Consider the following 25,723-nt stretch of genomic DNA (forward strand, 5'->3'; position numbering starts at 1 on the left):
TGTTATATTAAACTTAATCTTCTGTAAATGTTTGTGCTCATCTAGGGACGGTTTGTGCAACATCGGAAAATAATGACTGCCATGAAAGTTCGCGGTCTTGATCGGCTGTTCGGTTTATATGACAGTGTTTTCAAACTGCACGAATTTAGGAACATTAAGATATGTGCCAAGTCCACTGAAGTTTCTCATTTTCATCTTATGTTTATCCAGGTCACAGTGGGATCAATCAGCTAGGTGGTATGTTTGTCAACGGTCGCCCTTTACCGGATTCCACGCGGCAGAAGATAGTGGAGCTGGCCCACAGCGGCGCTCGACCCTGTGATATCTCCCGTATCCTCCAAGTCTCGAACGGCTGCGTGTCCAAGATCCTTGGCCGTTACTATGAGACGGGATCCATTCGGCCCCGTGCTATCGGGGGAAGCAAGCCGCGAGTGGCTACCCCGCTGGTGGTCAGCCGGGTCGCCCACTACAAGAGGGAATGTCCGTCCATCTTTGCGTGGGAGATTCGGGACCGACTGTTAGCCGAGAAGGTCTGCACGCAGGAAAATATACCAAGCGTGAGTATTGCACCCGTTGATAGCAAAAAGGGCGGGAAGAACTCGCCATGGAAGAAGCTTGTTAAGGCTAGGGCAGTGGTGACGTACCAGCCAAAGTCCGCCAACACAGGACATTTATTGGGGTCCACATCGTGCCTTGTTTGTGAAACAGGAACATTTGTTTACTTCTTGAATGTTCTTTTTCCTCGTCCGTCCTTCAATAAAGTTCAGTGGTTTGTATTTCATTGCATGTCAACCCGGCCCAAGTGTTCGCCCATGAAGACAGTTTAAAAACGACAATCTCATAATTTGCTCTTTTCTAATCCAGTTTTCACTCCCCCCCCCAAAAAAACGATTACATTTGAAACTGCTATTGATCAATGCTGCAGTTTTGAAACGCAACAAAAGACCGCAGCGCCCAGACAATCTCCATCCAAGGCCAAACCGGTATTGCATCGACGACAATATAAAATATTCCTTATAAAAACACCGATACCGACCGCCAACAACTCGTGGAATAATGCTGGTCCCTACAAAACAAACATCCCAGCACGAACAAAACTCAGCAACACAGGCAAAAGTACCCAGCTACTTTTTTTTAACCAACTGCGTAGTACCCTCCTCAAAGGGAAGAAAGTGGGGGAAAAACACGCAAAGGAGCCACCTCCTCGTCGACTCTGGAGAAGAACAATGTGTACTTCTCCCTTCTTCGCTGTTCTCCCCAATAGTACAGTGGACCGAGGTCAAGGGCTGGCCCGGTCCTCGGAGAACAAAGACCCGCCGTGTTTATTTTTCCCCTGTCCGCTTGTAACGCCGGCGGAAAGCCGGCTCCAGGTTGGCTAGGGACGTGCCAGCTTCGCTTCGACCTGGTGTTGTAGCAACACGCGGTGGTTGTTTTTCTTTGAGGGGGGGATGAATAGTCGAAATTACGGGATTGCGTTAAGGTTTTATTTTAATAATTTTCTTTCTGCGAGCGCCGAACAAAATGTGCTTACTTTGAATACACGCAGAGAGAAGCACGCAGAGAGAAGCATACAACCACTGTAAGCAGTCGTTACATGGACCCTATTATTGCGCCAACTCGTTGCGTTTCTGCAGTTAGTATTGATGTTTGGTCGAACATGCATTCTGTTTCTAAAATAACTCGATGGAAATGAGTGACCAAAATAACAAACCTTAATCAGCGCAGATATCTCGATGGATAGGCCTACTTTGTGCCTCTTACCAAATCCACACAATACATGTAACTAGAATTGGCCAAACAAAGCTGCTGTTCTGGCATGAGAAGATGATGTGGGATGGTATTATAATTATTGTAAATCAAAAGATGTGTATGATTGGCCGGATTGTAAGCGAGCTTTGCACCTGCCTGTTCCTATTAAGTTGTAGATATGACGCCTTGACGCACACCTAGACAATAGTGCACCACCTCTGCACCTGAACTCACAAGAAACGGTGTCAAAGACGTCATCCAGTGGATGTGTTTCGTGTATTTGCACGCCTATCGAGATATCACTGTTAGAAATCGGCCCTATGTTTTTTTGAAAACTGTTTTCACCTAAGCAATCGCGGCCAAGCATCTTCCACATAGACACTCATTATATTAATTGTTCCAGAAGTTTGTTGGAGTTTCGACATAAAATCTCTTTTGTTGAAATTTAACAACGAAATAAACTCTGAATTAAACGGTCTACGTGCAGACATCATAAACATGGTTTGAGAAAAATGTAACCTGTAGGTCTTTGACATGCCGACATGGTACAGACCGCCCTTTCACGCGTCACTTAGGGAAAACGTGACGGAAATCTCAATTCTGGAATTTTAACACCCTGAAAAATATAAGAACGCGAAACTCACGCGCCGATGGAACCTGTGAAAGACATTTCGTTACGCAACTTTTCACTGCAAAAATCGGAGCGGCTCACGCATCACCGAAAGCTCTGAAAAGAAAGCAGCGTTTGGCGTGTCTGTTGCGTCAAGATGGCCAGAGTGTGCCGGGTCGACTGGACGGTTTGGTCGCGATGCTGCCATGAGGCGGTGAAGTTCAAAGTACCACAACCCAGCGAACTTGCCAACTTGATCAATACAGACGCGCTCCTGTTATTAAGCACACGTCCGCAAACTTCAGGACAGCTGTAACATTACACTGATCGTTTTGAAACGGCCGCTGGATCAGGTCTCTGTTTCAGTTGCAGAAAAATTACAGAAAATGGCAAATTTGGTTTTAAACCTTTTCGTGTAATTCACATTTTGTCACTTGGATTTTTGCTAAATGATACAACTCAATGCCAGTCTCAAAACCCGTCAGTACGTGCTGTTACATTTCTTTACCTGGGATGGACCAAATCCTTGCATAAATTGATTGCGCATGTGCCACCAATTACTGTCGTAAATTTTGAGGTTCGAGGTCAGATTTAAAACGTTCGATAGTTTTATACTGACTTTGTTTGGCTGACCAATCGGTAGGTAAGCGCAGAACATTTCAGCGTGGAACACAATGCACATTCTGTTAAGACAAGTATTTCTACCAAGTCATAACGACAGCCCTCTCTTGTGAAGAATTATTTTCAGCTCTTTTGTTTATTCTTCGTTCAGGGGCAAATTTACATACTTAGTCCAATAGTCCTGCAAAGTTTTCCAATACGAACCGATCTTCGTATTATTATTCAATTTCCCCATACATTATTTTCCTTCTATCTTGAATATTTCATACCTACTACCGACCTTCAACTTCTATCGTTTTTTGATACCTGCAGGCCCTCCCGTCAGCTCAAGGTTATTGCGGCTCAATATTAGTTCGCCTGGCCAATTCCATTAACTTTGCCCAATCGACCGCTGGCCAGCCTGCGCCTCACCCCCAAGCTGCCCTTTTTGGTAATCTTTTTAAAAACCCTGCCCCGTATTTCTCAGTTTGAGAAGACGGTAAACATCGAACCCAGCCAGCACCAAACCTGGGCCGTCTGTGCTAAGACCCACCGAGCTCGGATTTAGTGTGAAGAAAAATGGCATCATTATGAAATTAGTAGAATTTTCTTTGTTTTTCAATTTTTTCCTTTTTCTAACTCCACCTCTTTATTTTTCCGTACCTCGAGAATAAGGAAAAGAAGACATCGTTAGAATTAAATTGCATCGATTAAAATGGTCTTTCTTAGAATTGTGTTTCAATAGAAAATAGACCCTGATTAAGAAAAGAGGATTGGGTGACAACGTACTCATTAACACTGCTTTAAACACAAAATTATGTTTTTGATAAGCATAGGAAAACAACAGAATACAACGTGAAATGGATGGTCAAATGAGGGCGGTATTGCAGCATTGTAGACACACCCATTAGGCTACTGTCGATCATTGTATATAGTTATCATGAATGCCTCGGTGCTTGGCATTTGGCCGTGTTTAAGCTGTTCGTACAGATCCATGCAGTTTTTGCGTTCATAGTGGAGTATGTTAAAAAAATTAACATAAAGAAGAAAGACACAAGACAAATGTGCGTGTGTTTTAAAAACTTGCTGTGCAGATATTTTGACCGTGATTTTGTAATGGCCGTTTAAAATACGGACTTCTATCGGCAAGAAAATCCATTTGGATTTGCTTATGCTCAACACCGCCTTGTAAAACTACGCAAGAACAGGAAAATGGAGAACTGGCTTTCGAGAAGGAAAAATGGAATAGTGTGAACTATCAGGTAGTAATGACCTACTCGCGTGACAAAATTTGCGCCAAAATTTGGTTGCGATCGAATGGTAGGCGGAGCTAAACGCTCTGTGCCCCCCGGCTAAGACATTCAAGCAGCGCCGCTCAGAATACCCTCCTGGATGCTCTTGAGGTCTGTCTTATTTTCCTCTTCCTCAAAATCATCATAAAAATGAAGGTTTCCCGCGGTTTGACAAGTTTTAATTTGGAGGTAAAGGGACTGAAGTGTTTTTGATGCTGGTGAAAAGTGCGAGGCCGAATCGACTCACTATATATAGACAATTTAATAAAGGGGCTGTGTTACTCATTGAGGCATTGTACTATCTTCCGACCTTCAGAACTTTGCTGAAACAACACAAGAAATCAACACAGAGCCGTAAATCTTTACGAGCGTGAAGCTTGGAAATTGTGACTGTAATCAAAATTCCTTATTGACAAAGTTCACTCTGTGTTGAAAAAATCGACGCCTTTCCACTACATCCAATTTTGAATATCAGATTGGTCAGTTTTGAGACGAAGAGTGTAAACGTCGAGTTTCAGTTCTTTATTTCCCCTTCCCCTTTTCTTTGTTACATCCCTCTGCTGTTTTTCCTTTTTCAATTCATAATCTTACCTATATTATCTTATCAAAACTTACCCGATCACAAGTCTCGGCGACGATGATAGGCCTTTCCACTTTTCTCCTGGTTTTTTTTTCTCATTTAATGCTAGGCAGTATTTAATGTGTGAATGAATCGTGACTTTACGCTGTACAGTGTACAGATAACGGGAGTTTTTACTTAATCGAAACTTTATTTAATCAAGATCTTATTTCTTTAAATAGGTGGTAGTACGCGCACGTCTCTGTTGCGCGCGCATTTGTCCACTAGTCTTGAGACACGCTTTGGGCAAGTTGTAAGGGCGCTATGCGGCTAGAATAAGACGGAGCCGCGAGTGCGATCTTACAGCGATCTTGATATCAACCAGGCTATGTCTGGAAGTTGCGGCTACGGCTATAAATAACACGTGAACCTTTAGAAGTCACAGGCTAACGGCTACAACCACTCCCCGTAGACGTTTGTGACTTCTAGCCACAGCGAGTTCCTTCAGACATGTACAGCCCGCGCGTGTGTGTTGGATAGGCCAACCAGGTTTCGAGCTTTTGTGCAAGTTATATCAGTCAAGTTCTTAGACACAAAATTTTCTTTCTAAGAACGGATGTAGCTGGACCAGTAGGTGGAATTCTGGAATCGGTTGTCAGATTGTTTACACCCATCTCCTTTTTTAATCAAGTTGTGTTAGCTTTCGAAGAATTGTCTTATCACTATAACAGTCAAGGGCCTTGCTGCAACACGAGTGCATATGAATTCATTGTGGGTTTTTTCCCTTTTGGATGGTTAGTTAAACCTTGGGTTTTAGAGTTCATCGGGAATTGGGTCTAAATATCCGCCTGCCTGAATTCGAACTATGGCAACATTGGATGAGTTTTCGCGTGGTTGCGGCCAAGCCGAACACCCAAGTCGCCCCGTCACCTCTGAGCGTACCACGGCCTTGTTCAGCGGGCGTACTGCGCGGGACTACCCCGGTATGTGGAACTGCTCGCACCCTCAAGGCATCGAGCCATGTGGACCGTGATATGCGATTACTGAATATTTCAGCTGTTTTCTAGGGATTCGCTAATCCTACCATTTATAGCCTGTCCTTCATTTTTTTCCTTTGATGGTTCACTTTCTATTTCTCACTTTTGAAACCATTTTCATTTGGAATAGTGTAGTTACCGAAGTCGAGTTCAATTCACCTCTTTCCGTAACGCTATAACATAATCATACAAATTCAATTTCAATCATTGATGATATCGAGTTGTGACTGATTCGTGTGCAAAGTCCTTGTGAAAAACTGCGCAAATTCGGCACAGTTCGATTCCAGTACTTTTATTATTCGAGTTGAAGCTGACAAAATCTGTACCTAGTTGGCGTGATTTTACCTCAACTAATTCAAACGGAGGTTTGCAATGTGGCCTAATGTGTTAGGAATTTGTGTTTGAAGTTGGCTAAGAAGTTGAACTTTTTTCCGAATTAGTCTTACATGGTCAACCCTTCAAAAGTTATGGCGAAATTGAAAGCTGAATTCTGTATCTTTTCAGTTAAAAAAGTTAATTTCAACAGACTGAAATATTTCTTCTTTTGTAAAGTGAACACAATCATATTTAACAATTTGATTTTGTAAACAAACATCGGTTACAACGTTTTCGAACCTGAGATCATTCTCTTTCAACCTTCCTCAACGAGAGTTCAATATCACGTTTATGCAATCAATGAAGCAGAGTCCGTTTATCTTAAATTGTTGGCGTTTTCCATGCCATATTGACCGGGAATAAACTTGAATTGACCGCCTTCTGTGTCCACCAGGCTGCTGGATTCCTTTGATTCGTTTCACCAAGCCACTCCGGAATCAACAGCGAGTCGTACGGCTTCCAACTGACCGCCTGTACCGGCCTTCGCTCCCACGGCCACTCGCGCTATAACTCCCCGCTGTCACGACGACAGAGAGAAAAATCCATCGCATTTCACGAGCTCACGCGCCGGGTGAAACTAAGCGAAAACTCGGTTCAACATGTTTTCATTTTAATAGTCTGGCTGGCGGGCGGTAGCCGTAATTTATATACGGTGGCATCACTGCTCTACAACGTCGAGGTTAAACTCACAATTATCGCATTGTCTCCTCTCTCTGTCTTTTCAATCGATACTGGTATTACGGATATGCAATCTCCCTTTTATGTAAGTCGAAAGCAGCTCATATTATAATACAGACATCGGACATGGTTTGAATGACTACAAATCTACTTATTCGAGTCAAAACTGGAAATATTTCCTACACCTTTTCATGGAAATTTGCTAATTTGTACAGTTCTATCTTTGAGGCCAACTACAAAAAATTGATACCCGTTTCCCAAATGATGATTCGTGTTGTCATAATCGTAATTATTGTTGATTCAACCATTGTTGCGTTCGCCTCTTCTGCTGAATAATGATATTGATTTTCCACGGAGCTTGCCATGCCAAACCATATTGCATGGTTTTAATTTCCTTAGCTTGCATCGCAGTGCTGGGAGAATCTTAACTCCCACTGTCCTTCGGGACACATTGAATTCTCTCAGTCCACCATGCTCACGGGAATAGCTCATTTTGCCCGCCAGTGAAACATTCGAACATTAAAACCAAAGTGATGATATTTTAAAACCAATTTTATGATTTTGACTCGTATTTTTGTGCATTTGAAATTGAAAAAAAAATTAAAACATCTACCCTGAAGTGGATGGGCGTCCCAAATGTTGATCACGTTGTCGTTTCTCCTCAAGGTCGAACCAAATGAAGCAACTTTTTTCCTCATTTGAAAGTAATGTTTTTTGGCTTAATTAACTAAGCGCATGCGGCAAAACAATCGGAATTCTTTGGAAAACTCATCACATGTCGTAAGTTTGTATCTCCAATATATAGTTGTAATTTGGAAGTTGAATTTCTGTTGTCGTTAACAGATTCATAATTTCCAAGCCATTACTTAGGATTGAAAATGTTAGACTTGGTCCTGAACCACAGTAGTTTGTCAAGCTGCCTCTTTTGTTCCCACTGGTTGTTTCCGCGCCAAATTTGCAGTCTCTCCCCGAAGCTAGCGTAGTTTCCTCCTGCGAATATCTGCTATGGACAATACCGTCTCCCGGAGCCATAGCCCTGCCTAACCTTGGCCTTCCGTCCTCGCTCGATTCGCCAGTCACAGTAGGGGGGTTCACCCTGTTCATTCCTCCCTCCTGTGTCGCACGACGTATGCTGCCTGCACTTTTTCTCCTCAAATATTGACGATTTTTTTTTTCTGTGTCGATACTTTCCCCCTTCTCTTTCCTTTTCATTAGAGTTATTTTCATCACGGTTTTTCAATGTGGTGATAGTTCTCCCGCTGTTTTCCATCTGTCCGTCGTCTAATTTATTTCTCCCCCGCTTCTGGTCCGATTGCTTGTCTAAACAGACGACTATTAATGACGTAATGTCCATATAAAGAATAATCAGCATATTATGTAAATGAGGATGCCTATTACTACCAAACACATCCAGAGTCAACCTCGGTCCAAGTCTGTCGTGTGTAAATACAGAACTCTCCAGTTCCATGGATTGTATTGCAATATCACAAAGCACTTATATTTGGGCTTTTGAAATTACAAGTTTTGACTTTTGTTTTCTTATAACATAGACTGCTTAAATTGTATTAATCTTTCTACAGTTATATTGCTTAAATGTCCTGAACATATTTCTAAATCAGGATTTCTTTCTGTCATCCATATGCTGCTAAAAGGAAGCTCAGTTTCTTTTTGACTGATCATAATGCTTGCTTTCATTTTTTCAGCTCTTGGATTTCAATGGATGTGTGTATTGTAAAACAAATCAGATCAGGTTGGAACATTCTCGCAAATGAACAAAAATAAAGATTCAAAATTGCAATGGAATACTTTATGGCAAATCTCATTTCCAATTGCAGTGTATTTTTCCAGGAAAAGGAGTCGGCTCTAATTAAAACTGTCAGCGATGGGTATTCTTGGAAGTTATAACCTAGTACTTCATTCAGTCTACCACAGATCTACTTGATATGGATATTTTCATGTGCCCGGAAGACAGGAACTGAATATGTTTGCTCCCGTGAAAAGGTTAATTGTGCAAGATATTGCTGGTTATAGGAGAAAAAAAATTTGTGTCGTGTATTCCAAGAATACAAGAATTCTAGACCGCATGTCTGTATTTCACAGCTGTGTGCTACTTCATGGTAGGAGCTCTCCTTTTGTTTATACACAAATTATGCGTGTTTGTGAATCAACGATGTTTAATTACGCTACGGGTAGTCGCGCGGACAAAACCAAATACCCAGCCGAACAGCTAGCGGTGAGAAATTAAAGCGTGTGCCGCGCCAAACCTTGAGGGCAGCAATTGGGCTTGATACCCCCCTAATGAAGGGCCGATGCGATCGCTTAGATCTTTCCTCGTTGGATATCAAAACAATAGTCGATGTGCCGTAAGCACACCGTGGGATGCATCAATTTGAAGACGACCTGTAGCTGGCACATCTTGGTGTCTTTTATGGTCAGGTGGAGATAATGATCACTACCAACTCTGCCAGCAATTAATAACATATCTCCCGGCAAACCTTAAGACTTGCTCCCCTTGAAATTGTTGGGCCGTTGCTACTAGTAAGGGCGGTCAAACCTCTTTGTGGGTGACAATTATTTTCAGGTTCCCTTTTTATGTTTCCACAAAAGACGGCCGCTAACCTGGGCTTCCTTGTGTTTGATATAAACTGCCCTTGAGCGATATTTGCTTCTCCTAACGTCTGCCATTGGATTTTTTTAACTGGGACGAAGATGAGTCTGTATCGCGCCCCCTGGAGGCGAAAAAGCAGGAAGACCTTTCCTGTGCTTTGTCACATTTGCAGGACATCCATTTGGCTATTGGTTAACAAAACACAGGTTGACAAACTACGGTTGGTCGTTAGCACAAAGACAAAAGATGAATGTCTTAGGGGGGACCTGGGTCCCAATGAAGATCTGTAACAAGACTAAAACATTTTGGTCAAATACTGTCACCAGCAATTTGTAAGATTTCTACAATCTTTGGTTGCTCATTTTCAATTATTCGCCTGGCACCAAGACATGGGTTGTTGTTTATCGTGATTGTATACAGTTTCAACCATGAAAAGGCGAGAAAACTTGATAACTTTAACCACGGTTTTCCTGGATAGTCTTCGGAACTTGGTGGAAAGCGGGACCAATGGATGAAGCTGAATAACACCAGTTGACGTAGCTGGGACTAATAACCATAATTCTAATTGCCTGACAGGCTAAGTAATAGATAGTAATGTGTGGAAACAAGGTGACACGTTATCCCTTTGGGTTTTGGACGAGGTGTATAAGGGTTTTGGACGAGGTGTATAAAGCGTTCATTCTTTGCAGAATTCTTGCCAATTAATGCAGAGCTGCAGGTGTTGCCAAGACATCTTCCGCTGTGGGCTTGCAGCTCATTTTAGCGACGAGAATTTAACTGCCAGCCACGGGATTTAAGGCGGGAAATCTCCATACCGTGCAGTTCATCCAAAACTGATGACAAATTCTGACAGTTTTTGGCTCTGAAGATGTGAAGGTGTTGCCCGGGCAACCTGTTCACACCAGAGGAGGAAACGATGATTAGTAACCAACACATCATCTTACCACGTACAGCCTCCTTGCTTAATCACATTTTCGACCCATATTCCTAGCACTACTTGAACGACTCCCAAAAAGATAAAGCCTAAACGCAAGATCTATTTTATACCTCCACCTTTTTGTTGCTTTGACAATTGGCACAGAACTTCACCACCTTTTAATGTTCTTAACTCTCTTCACCAGGTCTCCTCCATCAACAGAGTACTACGCAGTCTTGCAGCCGAGAAGAATATGGGTCATGACGCCATGTTTGATAAACTACGCATGCTCAACGGCCAGTGGCCCCGTCCAGGCACGTGGTACTCTCCTAACGCCGCCATGCCGGGCCAACACATGAACCACGTGCACGAGGTTGAAAGCAGCTGCAAGAAAGAAGGTTGGTCGAGATCATAATGTAATACGGAACATGTCGATGTTTACGAAGGCGGGAAATTATTGATGTATTTGTTGTATAATTTTGGAATGATTTGGAAATTTACACTTTAACCCTAACACTCCTCAGTCCTCCAACAGGTGAAGGATTGAGGAGGGTTAGGGTTAATTAGATACCAACTGTATATGGTGGCTAAATCCCCAAACGTGAAATGTTGTCTTTATTTAATTAACAGCCATCATGATATCCCCTGCAGTTGCACAGACTATTCCTGTGTGTTTAGTAAACAATCACTCATCCAAAAGATCGACCACATGTCATGGCAAAATGCTTTAGCATTTTTTATATTTATCTCCAACAAATAGACTATGAAATGCGCAAGTTCAGCATGCCACATTTTATTTGAGTCATTAGTTATATCATCCAAGTCTTTTTTGATCCGTCCGTTTGTCCCTCCATCTATATTACTCCTGTCCATACACACTTCATCATCTCACCATCTCATAGCCTCGTTTTCTGCCCCCTCCCAATTTACCCCTTATATTGTTTTATACGGTCGTTCGGCAACTGCACATGATTACCCGGAGCCAGTGGGGTGGAATAAACACACATCTTCCACGATCCAAACTGGGGAAAAATTACACACGCGGCAGAGAAGCGTGGACTCTCATCAAATCGAAGACTTAAAGAAAGTACGCCATTTCATTATTATGGCACGAAACAACTCGGCTTTTGCGTCAATCAGACATTACCTTGCCAGGCAGCAACGACTCGGCAACCAATTCCCCAATGAATCGCAGAATCTGTGATCCAAGTTTTCATCTTACTCGCAAATAACAGCGGTCGTCTCTCCGGCCGATTCTCCTAGAATAAGAAAAAAAGACAGAGAGAGGGCATATAACTAAGAGTGGAAAATCCGTGGAATGCTGCGCGCGCGAGTTTGTCTAATCTAGCGTGGCGATTTGCGAAATAATCGCGCGCCATTTCCCCTTGCTGTACTACTGTGGATTTTTCGGAGGGTTTTAGGGACTTTTCTGTCTTGCTTGCACGTTTTTGTAGAATTTTTGCAATGCCGTGAACGGAAGTTGCAAGGATAAGAAACGATAATATTTATGAATGCTTGGTTCTTTCGTTTGCAGAGTAATGTTTGGTTCACGTAGCTCCACGAAACAGTAACTTGAACGTTAACCTAGGAAGCTACGGTTTCTGTAAATAGTTGATGAATTTGGTCTCGTGGCGTTTGAAATCAGATTAAATCCTGATACTTAAATTAACTCACGAGTGTTTCTTTTGCAATTGATTGAATAATATCTCTTCTATGCATCCCTTGGCTAGTACAAGTGGTCAACCTCAGACTTTTTTCCCCGAGCTATATCTCATCACCTTTCTTCGCCTTTTCCCCACCTCTCAAGCTTAATAGTTGACAATTTCACTAAGTGCCCATTTCTGGCAGCCACCTTCAAACTGGGAATTCATCTCAATCTCCAAGCACCCTCCTCCTTTCCCCTTCCTCCAATGAGGCACTCTGTGGCCGGCATGTACGCCATTTCACCGCTCTCTTTGTCCACATCCGTTGCCCACACGGCAGCATTTATTGTTGCCATCCACTACGCCGGAGCCAAGTGCTAATTACTTCCCCTCCAGTGAGCTCATCTATTTCTAGTTCGTTTTTCTCTCCTCTTTCTCCACGGGATTTTCTCCCAACTTCTGCGATTTGCTGTTCTGTCGTCGAACCATTGTGAAGTGGCCAATTCTTCCATCATTCTGACGGCCCTAATGGCTGCTGTGATGGGCGGAAGACTTGGATGGGAGAAATATGGTTCGTTTTTGACGCGGACAAAAACGTCTCTCACTTTGCGCGCTCATGTTTTTACTCGAGCGCGCGTCCCTGTTTACCCGACGGCGCCCTCAATAAGGATGGTTTCTCCCTGACACTAATGAGGGCGCACTTTATTTGGAATGTTCAGCCTTCCGCAGCTGCTGCTACGCAACATAACCAGACCGTGCATTGTGACAGTACCACGACCTGAGTTATTTACATATTTCTCTGCTGCTTATTGCTTCGATTTTCAAAACAAAATCTTTCCTACTTTGTATACTTTTCATTTCTTCAAAGCAGGTTTTTAGAATTCAAATCTAACATGTTTTAATCTTTTCATTTGGTTTTGAAAATGGTTACAAAGTCTTTGTAGTTCCATGCTACTGATTTCTTTCACTAATGCAAGACGCATTCCTTGGGGAAATTAACTTCTTGCCAGTATGATTTGAAAACGCGAGACAAAGTCTTCTCTTTCGATGGCTCTTTCCTCTGCTGTCTTATTTATTTAAAAGTGTGTGTAAATCCTTCAGCTGCATGCCAGAACAGACGTTCACTCCTTCCTCCTTTCAGCAATTGCCATTCTTTCATCAAAGGAATATCTCATGAAAGATGCATGTACGTTGTTGAAGGAGACCTTAAAGATTCCGAGACCGCTGCGTACCTTGGCGCTCATCGTGCGCCATCTGTCCAACCGGCACCGAAGGACGCGGCCTCAGCCTCCATCCTTTCTCCCTTCTTCCTTGCCCGGTAATTGCCGGGATCGTATTGTTTAGATAATGAAAAATTAACCGCCCTATACTTGACAGTAGGCTTCTTTGTCCATTCTGTAGAAGCAGTTTCTCTTTCTTTTCAGGCTGATGCCCCCCCAAATTGTCTTGGTTGTTTGTGGAAACTTGATTCCAAATATCAAAATTTGAAGTTTAATTTTTCGTATAAAGTAAAAGTGTTACTGTCGAAATCCTTTCCTGTCTTTTTAGAATTTGTCAGTAGTTAGCAGAAATTGGCTTTAATGTATCCGAGTAAGATATCAACAATTTTACAAGAAAGAATTGAATTTCCTCGGCTCCTCCAATTTCGTTCTTGCGTCACTTGCAAATGGAAAACGAAAATGATGATTGTAGAAGGTATAAAAAATCTTAGTGTAAAATGTATTTCGAAATAGTTATTAATATTTGCACTGCTCTGTACCAGAGTCGGGTGCATGTCAGACGAAAGAGGTTCATTTAACATTTTCAGGCAAAATTTGCGGTGATGTTGACATTAAACCAACATCACCGTGAGTTTTGCCTGAAAACTGAATATTAATAAAATCTGTTGACAAGTAAACCCAACAAAATTGAATATTTCTGTTGGACATGCTACTTTAAATCAAATGCAGTTGTGGGTTTTTTTCAGTCCAGCGTCAAATGCTGATGATTTTTTAAAGCTTTCTGAAGAAAAGGATTTGCAATGGCAAATTATAGCTTTCTATAATAAGACCGTAATCTTCAATTTGCAGGGAATTTTTGTGTGTCGGTGGATTTATCGAGGAAAATAGCTACCAAATGCTTTGAAGCAAGACAGGAAGTCCTAGCGCTAGTGGCAGGTTGAGAGCTTCTTCGGTTAGTCAAGGAGATTCTTGCTCATGCCCGACCAATCCAAGTTCAGGGCCAACCGTGCTATGTCATCCGCTTTCATTACTGCTCCCCTCCTTCCCTTCTCTCTTCTCTTTCCCTGACGATCTGTTCTTGCGATTTTCCCGAGAGGTTTGGACTCCCTAAGAGCTCCGACTCGCCGCTTGGCTCCCGGCCATTGCTTTCTGAGATCTTATCCCAGGAAATTCCATTTTCGCAAATCTGATCGGCGGGTCGAGACTGTTTTCTGAGGAGAAAGAGAAACGTGCGATACAGTGATTTTCCTTCCTCCTATTGACAGAGGAGTTGAATAATGGAAAAGAGCGAGTGGCAAAGGAAAAAGCGCGATCGTTTTGGCGCGCTTGGACTGATGGCTTTTCGGCGCCGGTCGTCTGCCGACTGCAAGTCCCAAATGACACATGCGTAAGCTACTGTAATTATTTTTCCACCGCAGATTTTTCTCCCTTTTACACAAGTGTTTGTGCATCGGTTTACGATATATTACCTGGCGACTGAATTGATGTTTTGTTTATCGCTGACGCCTTTAACAGATTTGAAGAATGCTGCAGTTCTTGCCTGAAAATGAAGGATTCGTCAAAGGTAGATCTTAAGACAAGCAGTAATGCTGACAAGTTGCCATTAATTAATTGAAAGAAACGAAAGGTACTACAGGAACTCTTGCATCTTGCTGGATTAGTCCTGACGGTCAGGAGACCAGTGAACCCGTCAGTGAACTCACAGGAAATCTTGAATCTCTCATGTCCATGGTAATACCATGGCAACGGGACAGTCACTTTGCTATCATGATTTTCCGTCATGGTAGTCTCATCAATATTGCAAAACTGCCCTTCGGTCGTTTCACTTGTTACCAGGTGTATTTTTACCTTTTCTGTAAGACATAAGGATATGCGCCCGTCCTTACATTTTACAAGGCGAACTAACTAAAATATGTCCCAAAATAGACTTATAAATCTGATGTATAAAGATTTTGGAAGTTCCTGTTCGGATAAAATTCAGCCCTCTGAAGTTGGATTTTATACAAACATTAAAGGGAAAAGGATCTTCCGTGCACAAAATGTCACGTGTTTTTGCGCAGCAAAGTAGCGCCACCAATTTTGATGAAGTTCAACACGTCCCGATCTACGGTCTTAGGCGGGAAAACATTTAACATCTGGTGCACGCATGGCTACCAGTGATTAAGGACAATAAGGCCGTGTCCGAATTACTGGCTGCGGCCTGCTATTACGCACAAGTCTATGGTAGTGGCTCCAACGATTTCCAATAGAGTCGTGTGTAATTTCAAGCCACATCCGAGTGATTTAGACGCGGCCTAAATAGCCAGCAACAAACAGGATATCATTATGTTAACGTGACATGCAGGGCGGCGCGCTGAAACCATGCGTGCGGATGTTTCTGCCACGACTGTACTTGAGTAATGGCGCCCTCATTTTTAGTAAATCCACTACGATCCAGTCCCTGTACAGAAAATATACAGTGGCGGCGATAAAGTAGGCCCTCAAACTATTAGTAACCTTGAAAAGAAACTTGTAATTTATGATAAAGCAGAGACTCAACATTGCGTAGTTTTCCGGGCCGAACGAAATTATCATTATTAATGATAAAGTTATTTATTTGGCATTCTCACCTCGTTTTCTGCCAGATTCTCTTTGTGCATCGACTTGTACGCTGTACTTTACAGTGCCGTATTCACGACTTCTTCGGCCATATCTCGCCAACTCTAAAGTATCCAGGATTTGAAAAAGCGCCAAACGGGGGAGCCTTTTTTTCACTAATCTTTGAAAGAGCCTGTCATGGCGCCTTTTTACGTGTGCAGTCATCTTGCAGTAATCATTTCCCTTTGATTGGAAGCGCCGCCGGGTTCCGATCGGCTACAATTAGAGGCTTTGCCTCCGCCGACGACACAGACAAAATACAGTTTCAAGGTTCTTTTAAAGATGCTCTCTGGAGACCTGTATTCTCCGCGATGAGGTATCACTGAGGTGACATTGTAAAAGTGATATTGTTTAACTATTTGACGTCAAGATAAAAGAAGACACTGATGAACTTGCAATTCAGCACAGGTTGGTGTGCGGAAAAAGCAACGGGTGATAACTGTTTGAAGCCTGTGAGAGAGTTTCAGTCCTGAGATTCTAAGTACCTTCATAAAATGTCATTGGTTTGAACACTTTTCTTCTTCTTGGCGTCTGTATAATGGCTGTTTGATAGCCTGCAATTTCAATATCCGGTCTAAAGTGCTCTGACCTTAGTATGATTTGAATAAAGCAGCCTTCCTTATCGGGGAGGATCGCAGATTAAGATGGAGCCCAAACGCAAGCGGGAGACGAATTATTAATTATTTTGGCGGAGCATGGCGTCTGGAAAAGACGGCGGGTTTGAGTTCCTAATCGGCGCATTTGATCAGCTGTTCCAAGCCCTCTTTTAGTGCACGAGCTAAGCCTCTCACATGGACGGATTACAGGAGGGTCATGACGACTGTGCGTATACTTACGTGAGAAGGCCAAAATCTGCCGCTGGTGGCGCTATACTGATGAGCTCTAGAGGGGCAGATAATTTTCTTGAGGGAGCTATTGCAGTTGATGTGCCTTGACATTACCAACCATGGTTTCTCCTCAATCTCTGTCAGGGCTTTCCTAAAATAAAAATCAAGCTCGTTTTTTCCCAACTGATAAAAACAAGTCAACGGACATAATCAAACAATTATTAACAATCGACAATAAAACACAATTTCTATTCAAAAACTGAATGAAAAAAAAAGATCCTTCAAGATTCTTATGACCCAAGAATATTTTGGAAGTAGCTTTTTTAATTGTTGATTTCTTCTATGATGATTTTGTGTTTTTCCATCCCTGCAGAGATCGTTCCATGCAAGTGATAAAGGTGAACTAAGTCTTGAGATGTCAAAAAAAGTTCTGTTTAATCCTGTTTAATTTGTTCAAAATAAATGATCTTTTTAATACGCACGAACATTGCTCCAATGTGTTTAAAAAACGTGAGGCTTCTTCGAAACGTCTACCAACTCTGAAACTAATTTCAACGGGGATCGCCGTTGGCAGGAAAGTTTTGTGTCAGCAAAATGATTCATAATTTGCGGTCTACTTTATGCAAGCTGGTTTCCGTGTGTAAACTGAAAAATTGCACAGTTGCTCCGTTTCAGACAAAGTCATAAGCCTAATCCAACTTGAAGGCCTCCGGATTGCACATGACATGATTGAACGAACTGTGGTCTGAATCAACAACAAAACAATTTGACAAGTAGAATAATGACTGGAAACACTCTACATCGATGCGATTATTAGCATGATTGAGAGAACCGACCGAAACGAATGCAGACAATGAAAATAATTCATTAAATAAACTAGTTCTTTTAGGCCAGAAGTCGTACCGTATTTTCCGCACCTGTTTGTCAGGGTTAGTTGCCGCGGAGTGTCAACTGGGTCAGGGTTAAATTATTTTGAAAAGCGATTATCCTGCCCATGTTCCAAACAAATTTCAGAAGAGGTATAGGTTGTCGACTGTTTGTGATAGAGAATAGTTTACTCGATGTATGGCTCTAGCAATTTGCTTTCAAGCTTTTGAAATTGTCTGAGTCGTTTTATGGAAAACACAAAACATTTCCTTCAACGTGGTTTTGGCTTTGGCACGTTTCTTGTCTTAAGATTGCGTAGTCAGCCACTTTGCAACTTATTTACAAGATTTTTTTAATTTTCTTTGTAAATTAAACAGCTTTGTTGTACAGTTTTGTGTAATTCAAACACTTAACATAGAACAATTTAACGATTTCATCTTAAATTCCGTAAATGGAAGACTTGTCTGGGGTTGATCAGTAGTTGGAACACGGTTGGATCTTCTTGACTTCCTGTATTCATGTGGCTTATTGTAGTATTTTTACGCACGGAACCCAGCGTGGATCAAAGGATGTTGGTCTATTGAAGGCAAAACCTGCTACCGTGGAGAACTCGTGCTTCTCTGGACATGGCGCGTGTTTTTACGGTCTGCTAGCAACCGCTTTCATGGTCTTGCCTCTTTGTTCAGCAAGAATATGCCTGTTGCAAAGTCCCGCTATCACCTTGGAATTCAATACCTTAGGCATATCAATTCCAAAGTTGTTTGTGGTATAGAAAGGTCAATTTAAACCATAATTTAGCAATTTAAGCGTGAACAATAGCTCATTTCACCTCCAATAGTCTACGACTTCACATTTTTCTTTTTGTATTGTCAGCATAGCTAGACTTTGGTGTTACTGAGGGACTTTTGCCCACATATACCTAAATTTTCGGTCTGTTTCGGTTGACCGATTTACGAAGTCAGAGACGGATTCTGTTCTTATAATAACCATTGCTCTCTTATTCTCAGGGTTTTGAACTGCTTACAGTTTGTGCAAGTTTTATAAGGAAATTCAAGCGTTTATGGAGAAGTCCACTTACTTGCAACAGGCAAGAAAAGACAGCTAGTTTTTAATGAACTGTTGTTGTTTCACTCGAATCCTAAAATTGGTATCCTAGCATTTTGTTTTTCAATCTTGCTACATCATAAAATCCTTGCTCCGTGGCATTGCTAGTCAAAGCAAAGAGTTAATCCCGCCCTTTCCTCTGTCTCGCTTAGGATTCCATGCTATTTTTAGTAACTGTGAAGTCTTTAAAGTTGCTGCCCACACATTGTCTTTTTCCACCCTTTAGTGGACGGTCAAGTTCACATTTTCCACCGACATTTGCTCCATTTCGTTTCCAACTCTGACCCGAAAATTCAATCATGATTTCTCATTCAAACGGACCATTCAGGCAAACACGCTGTCGTTACTGTGTCCTCCCAACAATCATGGTGCACATATCAAGCAACACTTCTGCTATGGACTTACTTTGCTCCTAGCGTCTTTTCTCTGCTCTGCCCTAAGTACTAATGAGTTCATTACAAGCAGGAAACTGTAAACAAATGGCGCATCCATGTGGACTCAATTCGCGAAGGGCCGTAATCTGAAGGCGCCCACGAGTGAAGAACCTGATTATTGTGGTGTGCGCGCTCCCACAATGCCACGGGAAACTTGGTTTAAACGCAGTGACGCGCGCGGGGGAAAAAAGGAATGAACATTTTCTTCTGACCGTACGTACGTGTCACAACCCCGCTGAGTGAATACCTCCTGGACCTTTTCCCTGGTGATTTCTCCGTTTCTCCTTCTCGACAGAAGCCCGATTAGATTATTTGCATTGTAACAGAGCCAGTGACTAGTTGGGATGGGTTGCACATACCGTAGGCGTACGTGCTTGTCGTCGGAAGTACGCTATTTTCACCATTGGCAAGGTCGACATCGACACAGCGAGTGACGAACGACGATCGCTAGCCACTCTCAATTCCTACGTGTCGTTGTCACTTTTGCGAAATTTTATGCCGGGAGCGAACACCTTCTTTTGTCCAAGACTGACCTAAACTTTGTTTTGATTGATTTCTTATTGTAACCACGACCGTGACGGCCAAAAAATTTCCCTGTTGTCTCACAGGGAAAAACTTGCAGCTGGAGATCGGCTGTGTATTCTCATTTTGGAAGAGTAAAATAGAAAAGCACAAATTTTTTCGCACAATTGTGGAATCCATCCCACCGTTTTAAGAAATAAACAGACAGAGAAAAATAGTATAAAAATACACAATGCTGCAGGTTTATACCGGTATATTCAGACTAGTCAAGTTCATTCGATCATAAAAGATCTTAGTTATAGAACTGTAGAGCATTTGGCCTCTAACACAACGCGGTGAAAAGTTTGAAGCGTACGCTTTGCGCTCATGTTGTGTAAGTCCTGAACTTCTAATTTGCTAGAAAGCACACCAGAGTTGTTCTTTGTAGCCTTATATTTGGCAACGAAAGCTCTCATGCACCAAGCGTACATCAGTCCCTGCAGCAGCGTAGTGTATCATTTCAGCCAGAAATGACTAAGAATAAAATCCTCTCTTGTGAAGGATTTATTTGATGTCCGGCCGCTGTCACTGAAGCTATTTATAATTTGTCAACCTGTGAACTATTTTTTGACACGGTTCGCGTGTGAGGTGAAACATTTCAGCGGAAAATCTCTGAACCAGGGCAACGAAGTCGGCAGCGTGTCGCTGCAAATAGGTCTGCCCGGCGATGCGCGTTCTGAAGCCCACGGCTTTCCCTTCCCATGCGCTGGCCACAGAAATCAGGATAAAAGAATCTGGGTATGGGACCTGTGGAAAAGTATAAAGACCGAGAGAAACGTACCAGGATGGCATTACCTGCGATCTTTAATCATCATCTACGGAACTGATTAGAAGGTCGTTTTATTACTTCGTGTTCTATAGCCTGGGGTGCCTTGCAGCCCGAGGCAGCAGGGTAGCGGGCGAGCATAAAGGATCGGCCGATCCTGGTCCCTCGCCCATCGACAATCATGGTCATTATTGCGTGCAAGGCCCGCAAACTGAGGAGATAGACAGCGGAGGTATAAAAAAACCCTCCGGATATAAGAGAGAGTCTGAGGGGTATATCTGATGTAACCGGCTGCCCCATAGGGGAGGGTCGCTGTAAAGGCGGAACAGTCTGTCCGATCAATAGCTGCTTTGCTCCAGGCTCAAGGTCAAGTTGCCGCTCGCTTCCTCTTTACCAGGGTGGGAGGGCTCAACTCACCATCACAAGATGCCGCACCACTTTCTTGAAAACAACTCTCAGTGTGTCTCTTCTTTCTTCTCTTCTTGGCAATCAAAAGGGAAGCTGTACAGGATGCGGCGGAAGCTACAGGAAGATCGCATCAGCGTACTTATAATCTTCTCATGGCCTTGTTTTATAAGTTATTAATTCTAATGATATATGTGACCTTCAAGAGACTGATATAGTGCTACCCAAAACCAAAGCCTCTTAGGTTAATTCTAACACATATATACTATACCAAAACAAAGCAGCGTGAACGTAATTTGAATCCATTTCATTTTCAAGTCGTTTTGCATCCGTGTGTATGTCTCTGAGCGGACACCGTATTGAAAACAACAAGCGATGACAACTGCAGCCCCTTTCTCTGCATTATTATTTCTGACACATATCTGCTGATTTTTTCAATGTGACTATGACTTATTAAAGCTATCAAGAATAACCGCTTGGGGCGCAATTCACAGCAAAATAGCAGCCTACCTTTTTGTCGAAGAAAGGCTGGATTTTAAATACTAATTAGTTTAGGTCTTGCTACTTTTTCCCTTGTTACATGGAACTAATACGTCATGCCCATGCCATTGAATCGACCAGCTATCTCTAAATGCACTTTGACGTCTGCGCATGCCCCCAAGGCAATAGCGCCCCCAAACCCGGCCGCTTGGTGCGAATCGACGAGTCATACCCACGTAATGTTTTTGTGCGCTGTCTTTCAGATAAACAAAACACTGCGCCGTAAATCAGCAGAGCAAAAGCACTAGTTTTATCAGGGCTTGTCAAAGTTTAAGCCGCTGCAAATCCCAATACCCCGATAGCACAAAAGGCTGGACATGGTGATAAGGTGGGATTAGATCGAAATTCGGCCACGATTGACCCGGTAAAGAGTGACCCTAGCCGAGTGACGCATCAGTGCTACCTTAAAAACCGACAAAAACATTCATACAAACATTGAAGTTTCGGAATTTCATGTGAAATTAGTTGTTAGTTGCCAGTCGCTACTTGGTATTGCCAAAGGTTGGAAGTTTCTTTGTAAATTTAGTGTTACAACAAAGAAGCGAAGCGAAGCCAGGATGTTGTAGGATTACCTTTTATTAGGGAAACAACCCCTTTATTTTTTTCTTCCAATTGTTCATTTTGTTGGTCGTTGTTGCGCACGCGTACAATTGTGTTTATTATTCCAAAGTATACCAAACTTCCTACTCAGTAGTGAACTCAACGTCTACTCGAAGTAGCCATGCTAGATGTGACAAGCAGAAATGTTTCACTGTCATTGTGGCAAAGATTCCTGGCAACAGAACGATTATGTCCTGAAATTGGTGTGACACGTGGCGTGAATTCTGACGTTGCATAAGTACAGTTACCGGTAACTGACCGGGAGTTCGTGGGTCTCCACTCGGCTAGACAACACCCTATCACTTGGTCGTCACAAGACCACAGTGAATACCAATTCTCAAGGTTCTACCCAGAGCATGCATCAGTCAGAAGGTTTAACTAGGCTGTTACTACTCACCAACGATAAAAAAAAAATAGTAGCTATGTTTGGCAATCGATCACCAACAACAACTGGCGTGCAGTAGCTCGATTTGGCTGGGAAAAATACCAAATCTGCAGAAGGTTGCTAGCCTGTCTTTGTTCGCCCTCACCCGATCTGTTCTATCGGCTTTTGGAGCCAATTTTACACTTTGGGTTTCTATTAAACCGACTTTGTCTGCCAAATGAAAAATATCCGGGCTTTGTTGGGCCCCTACAATGCTTGTTGATTCGTTCATTTTTTTGTTCCGAGGGAATCTGTCCCGTACAACGGGCCGTGGACCGTGACATTTAAAAGGGACAATGCCTCCCGTCCCGTCTGCGCTAGCAATCAAACGGGTGATTGTACTATAGCTGTCCGATTGGGGGCGTTGTTTCGACCTCCTGGGTGTCATTCAACCCTCATGCTTATGACCTGACCAAACCACGGGTAAAGGTGCAAGTTCGATTACCCGACCACAAGGTGTAGTCATAGTAACTAGTAACTTTGATCGATAGCCAATGCCATGGATTTCCAACGCTGGGAAGTATTTTGCTGAGCGTCGGGTACTAGATGATGGGTAAAAAGACCAAAAACGCTGGGGAAAAATGTGGCAGTTCAAACAATATTTTCTGCAACCGTTGGGTCAAATGAGACAAGTTTGTCCATATTTTGGGAGAGAATTAACGCATTCTGGTAATCTGTCAGCTAACATTAAGGCGTTTCACCTGCTACTCAACTTTGGGCAAAAATTGCCCAGCGTTTTTTTATAATGCTGTAATTGTTTTAACCACATCTCCTGAGCCTGGAGTTGAAAAAAAACTTACCATAAAGATTTAAAAAAATTAACTAGGAAAGCTAGCCGTCCACCCGCTGCAGTGTTGTCTAGGATAATACCACAAGCTCTACACTGATTATGTAAAGCTGAGTGAATATTCAAAATACTTTTTTTTCACTGCAAATGCAGAATCGAAATTGTTTTCTGTGCAATCGATATGACTTTTATTGGCATCTGAATTCAGATTAAAGGCCCATCACTCACCTTAGCATTTGCCATCAGGTTTCTTTCTCAGTCTTCGAATGGGATTTGTGCGAATTCCTTATTTTTTGGAGGGGGCACGAGAGGTCCCATCCAATCAACAACGGCACAAAAGGCCTCCTCCAGAGTCGACGCAGTGTGTTTTGTTCCGTCTCACGCCCGACGAAAATGCGCTTTGGACGGGCAATCAGACTAAGCGCCCGCTACCCCACGCTCATGTTTGTCTCCGTCATGTTCCTCAAACAGACCCGCAACAATACCAAAATTAGTTCCAATCCCACTTCTGCAGGACGAAAAAATGACATTGGAATATAATTTGCCTACGCGTTCTGTCAATGCGGCTGGCTTTAGAATTTTTCAATATTTTACATCCCCCGTGCCCACAAAACATTGTTGTTAGCCAATAAAAGAACGTGCATTGCTAAAAAAAAAAAAAAAAGACCGTTAGAAGAATCGATGTGTTTACTTCAAACCACAAACAAGAGATGCCGTCACCAAACCATGGGTCGCTTTTTGTGGAAGTCATCTCTTGAATAGAAACCAATTTCACCAGCCGCTTAGCAGGTATTCTGCAGGGGCTGTGACCCCGCTAAAGTGCCGGCAGCGTCACACTTCATAGACTGCGCATGCAAGCCGCGGCATCAGCGCACCAACACGCCAGCTAAACTTTTTACCTGGCTGCGAATATGCCCACACGTACACATACCCCGTTCCCTTTTTACATTGAGCATGTTTACAGTCTGTGTTTCCTTGTCTTTCCCAACCCATGGCTTCTCAACTCCAGCTCAGTTCAACGCGCTTTGCCACAATCCCAAACGCTCGGGGGAACCTCTCTTTCACGAACTCCACCCAACTGTCGCAAGATCGCTCCTGTAGATAAGGCCGCGTATTTTATTCTCCGGCCGATTTTATTGTGACACCAGCTTTATTTCATTTCACTCTGTTAGCTTCGGGTACACATAGCGAGCCAGCTGCATGCATTTTTGTCATAAATTCGAAAAAGGAACCAGAAAAAAACTGTTCCAGCCGGCATCCATATTTGCTGCTTTACCGGGCTACGGTAGCCGTACATTCTCTCTGTCTTCAATTATCATGTGAGAAAACGAAGCCAAGTTCCCGCCACTTTTTTTTTTATTGAACTGATCATTTGCTTCGGAGCGCTGTGCCGGCACCTTAGAACTTAGTCGCTGGTCACTCCTGAAAGTGAAGAGCAGACACTTATCAGTATGCTGCAGCAAACCGACATGGAGTTTTTGTGTGTTTATTCAGGTGATGTAGACTTGAAAGATGATGACAGCGAGGAAGCACAGGCGAGGCTAAGACTGAAACGAAAACTCCAAAGAAACCGAACTTCCTTCACAGCCCAGCAAATTGAAGAACTCGAAAAGGGTAAGTTATACTCCATTATTTCCCTCAGTACTCCCCTCCTAAGAAACAGTACGAAACCGTAAAAAAGAATGCTGTACACATCTCGAAATAATATTTCGACATTTCAATGAAAAGGTGTTGATGTCGACATGGCATTTCGCGTTTTGACATAGCATCGAGAATTATAGGCACCGATGGAGTGGGGCAAATAGGCGCATTATCCGGTCTATTAGCAACCCTTTTGGATGTTAAACAAAGCTTCACGGTGTTCTATAGAATGTTTTGTTTTGGATTTTCTACAAGAAATATGGTCTTCAACGAGTTGATATTTAGTTTAGATCGGCTTCAGTTATAATTATCGAAAGCAAGCGCTTTTGACTTTGTCTGAATGATTAGATATTTGGATAATGCCAACTTCAGTCAAGAAAACAGAGAGAGGGCATCTCTTCCTTGACATTTATATCAAAAGGAAGATTCAAATGAAGCTTAAGACAATGAACACGTCATTGAATGAAGCAACAGGCAGTAAAATAAAAGCCTTCACTCGAGGTTGCACATTTTGAAAACTACATATTTAAACTGTAACATTCTGTTTTCTTTATTGGATGAGGAATTCGAAAAGAACTTGACATTTTCAGAGCCAAAAAACTACTGTCTCTGGAATTGGTATTAGCTGGGAATGTGCCGTGCATGTTGATGGAATATATGCAATATGTAATTGACCGATGTGCTGTTTTAGTCAGTCATCAATCAGTCATGTTATGGCCGTAACATGACCTACTGAACATTGCTGACGTCCAGATCACATCGATCTTGCCAACGGCTAGGAATTGACACAAATGATAATTTTACTCAATTTTCTTTGAATCTCACTCAGATGACTACGTTCTT

The 25,723-nt window shown here is 42.6% G+C and overlaps 1 protein-coding gene across 4 annotated transcripts in view; it reads left to right on the forward strand.

The window, feature by feature from the left end:
- The window catches only part of pax6 (paired box 6), a 115,235-nt gene that overhangs the window by 77,876 nt on the left and 11,636 nt on the right, over nucleotides 1-25,723 (forward strand). For all 4 annotated transcript variants that reach the window (XM_022250642.2, XM_022250640.2, XM_022250644.2 and 1 more), the window contains 3 exons: nucleotides 211-557; nucleotides 10,630-10,822; nucleotides 24,734-24,853. In XM_022250642.2, the coding sequence (XP_022106334.1) occupies nucleotides 211-557; nucleotides 10,630-10,822; nucleotides 24,734-24,853 (660 nt within the window). The remainder of the gene's footprint in view (nucleotides 1-210; nucleotides 558-10,629; nucleotides 10,823-24,733; nucleotides 24,854-25,723) is intronic.

Source organism: Acanthaster planci, linkage group LG20 (genome assembly GCF_054643075.1).
Source record: "Acanthaster planci isolate LZ-2023a linkage group LG20, COTS_SCS, whole genome shotgun sequence".
In the NCBI taxonomy this organism is placed as follows: Eukaryota; Metazoa; Echinodermata; class Asteroidea; order Valvatida; family Acanthasteridae; genus Acanthaster; species Acanthaster planci.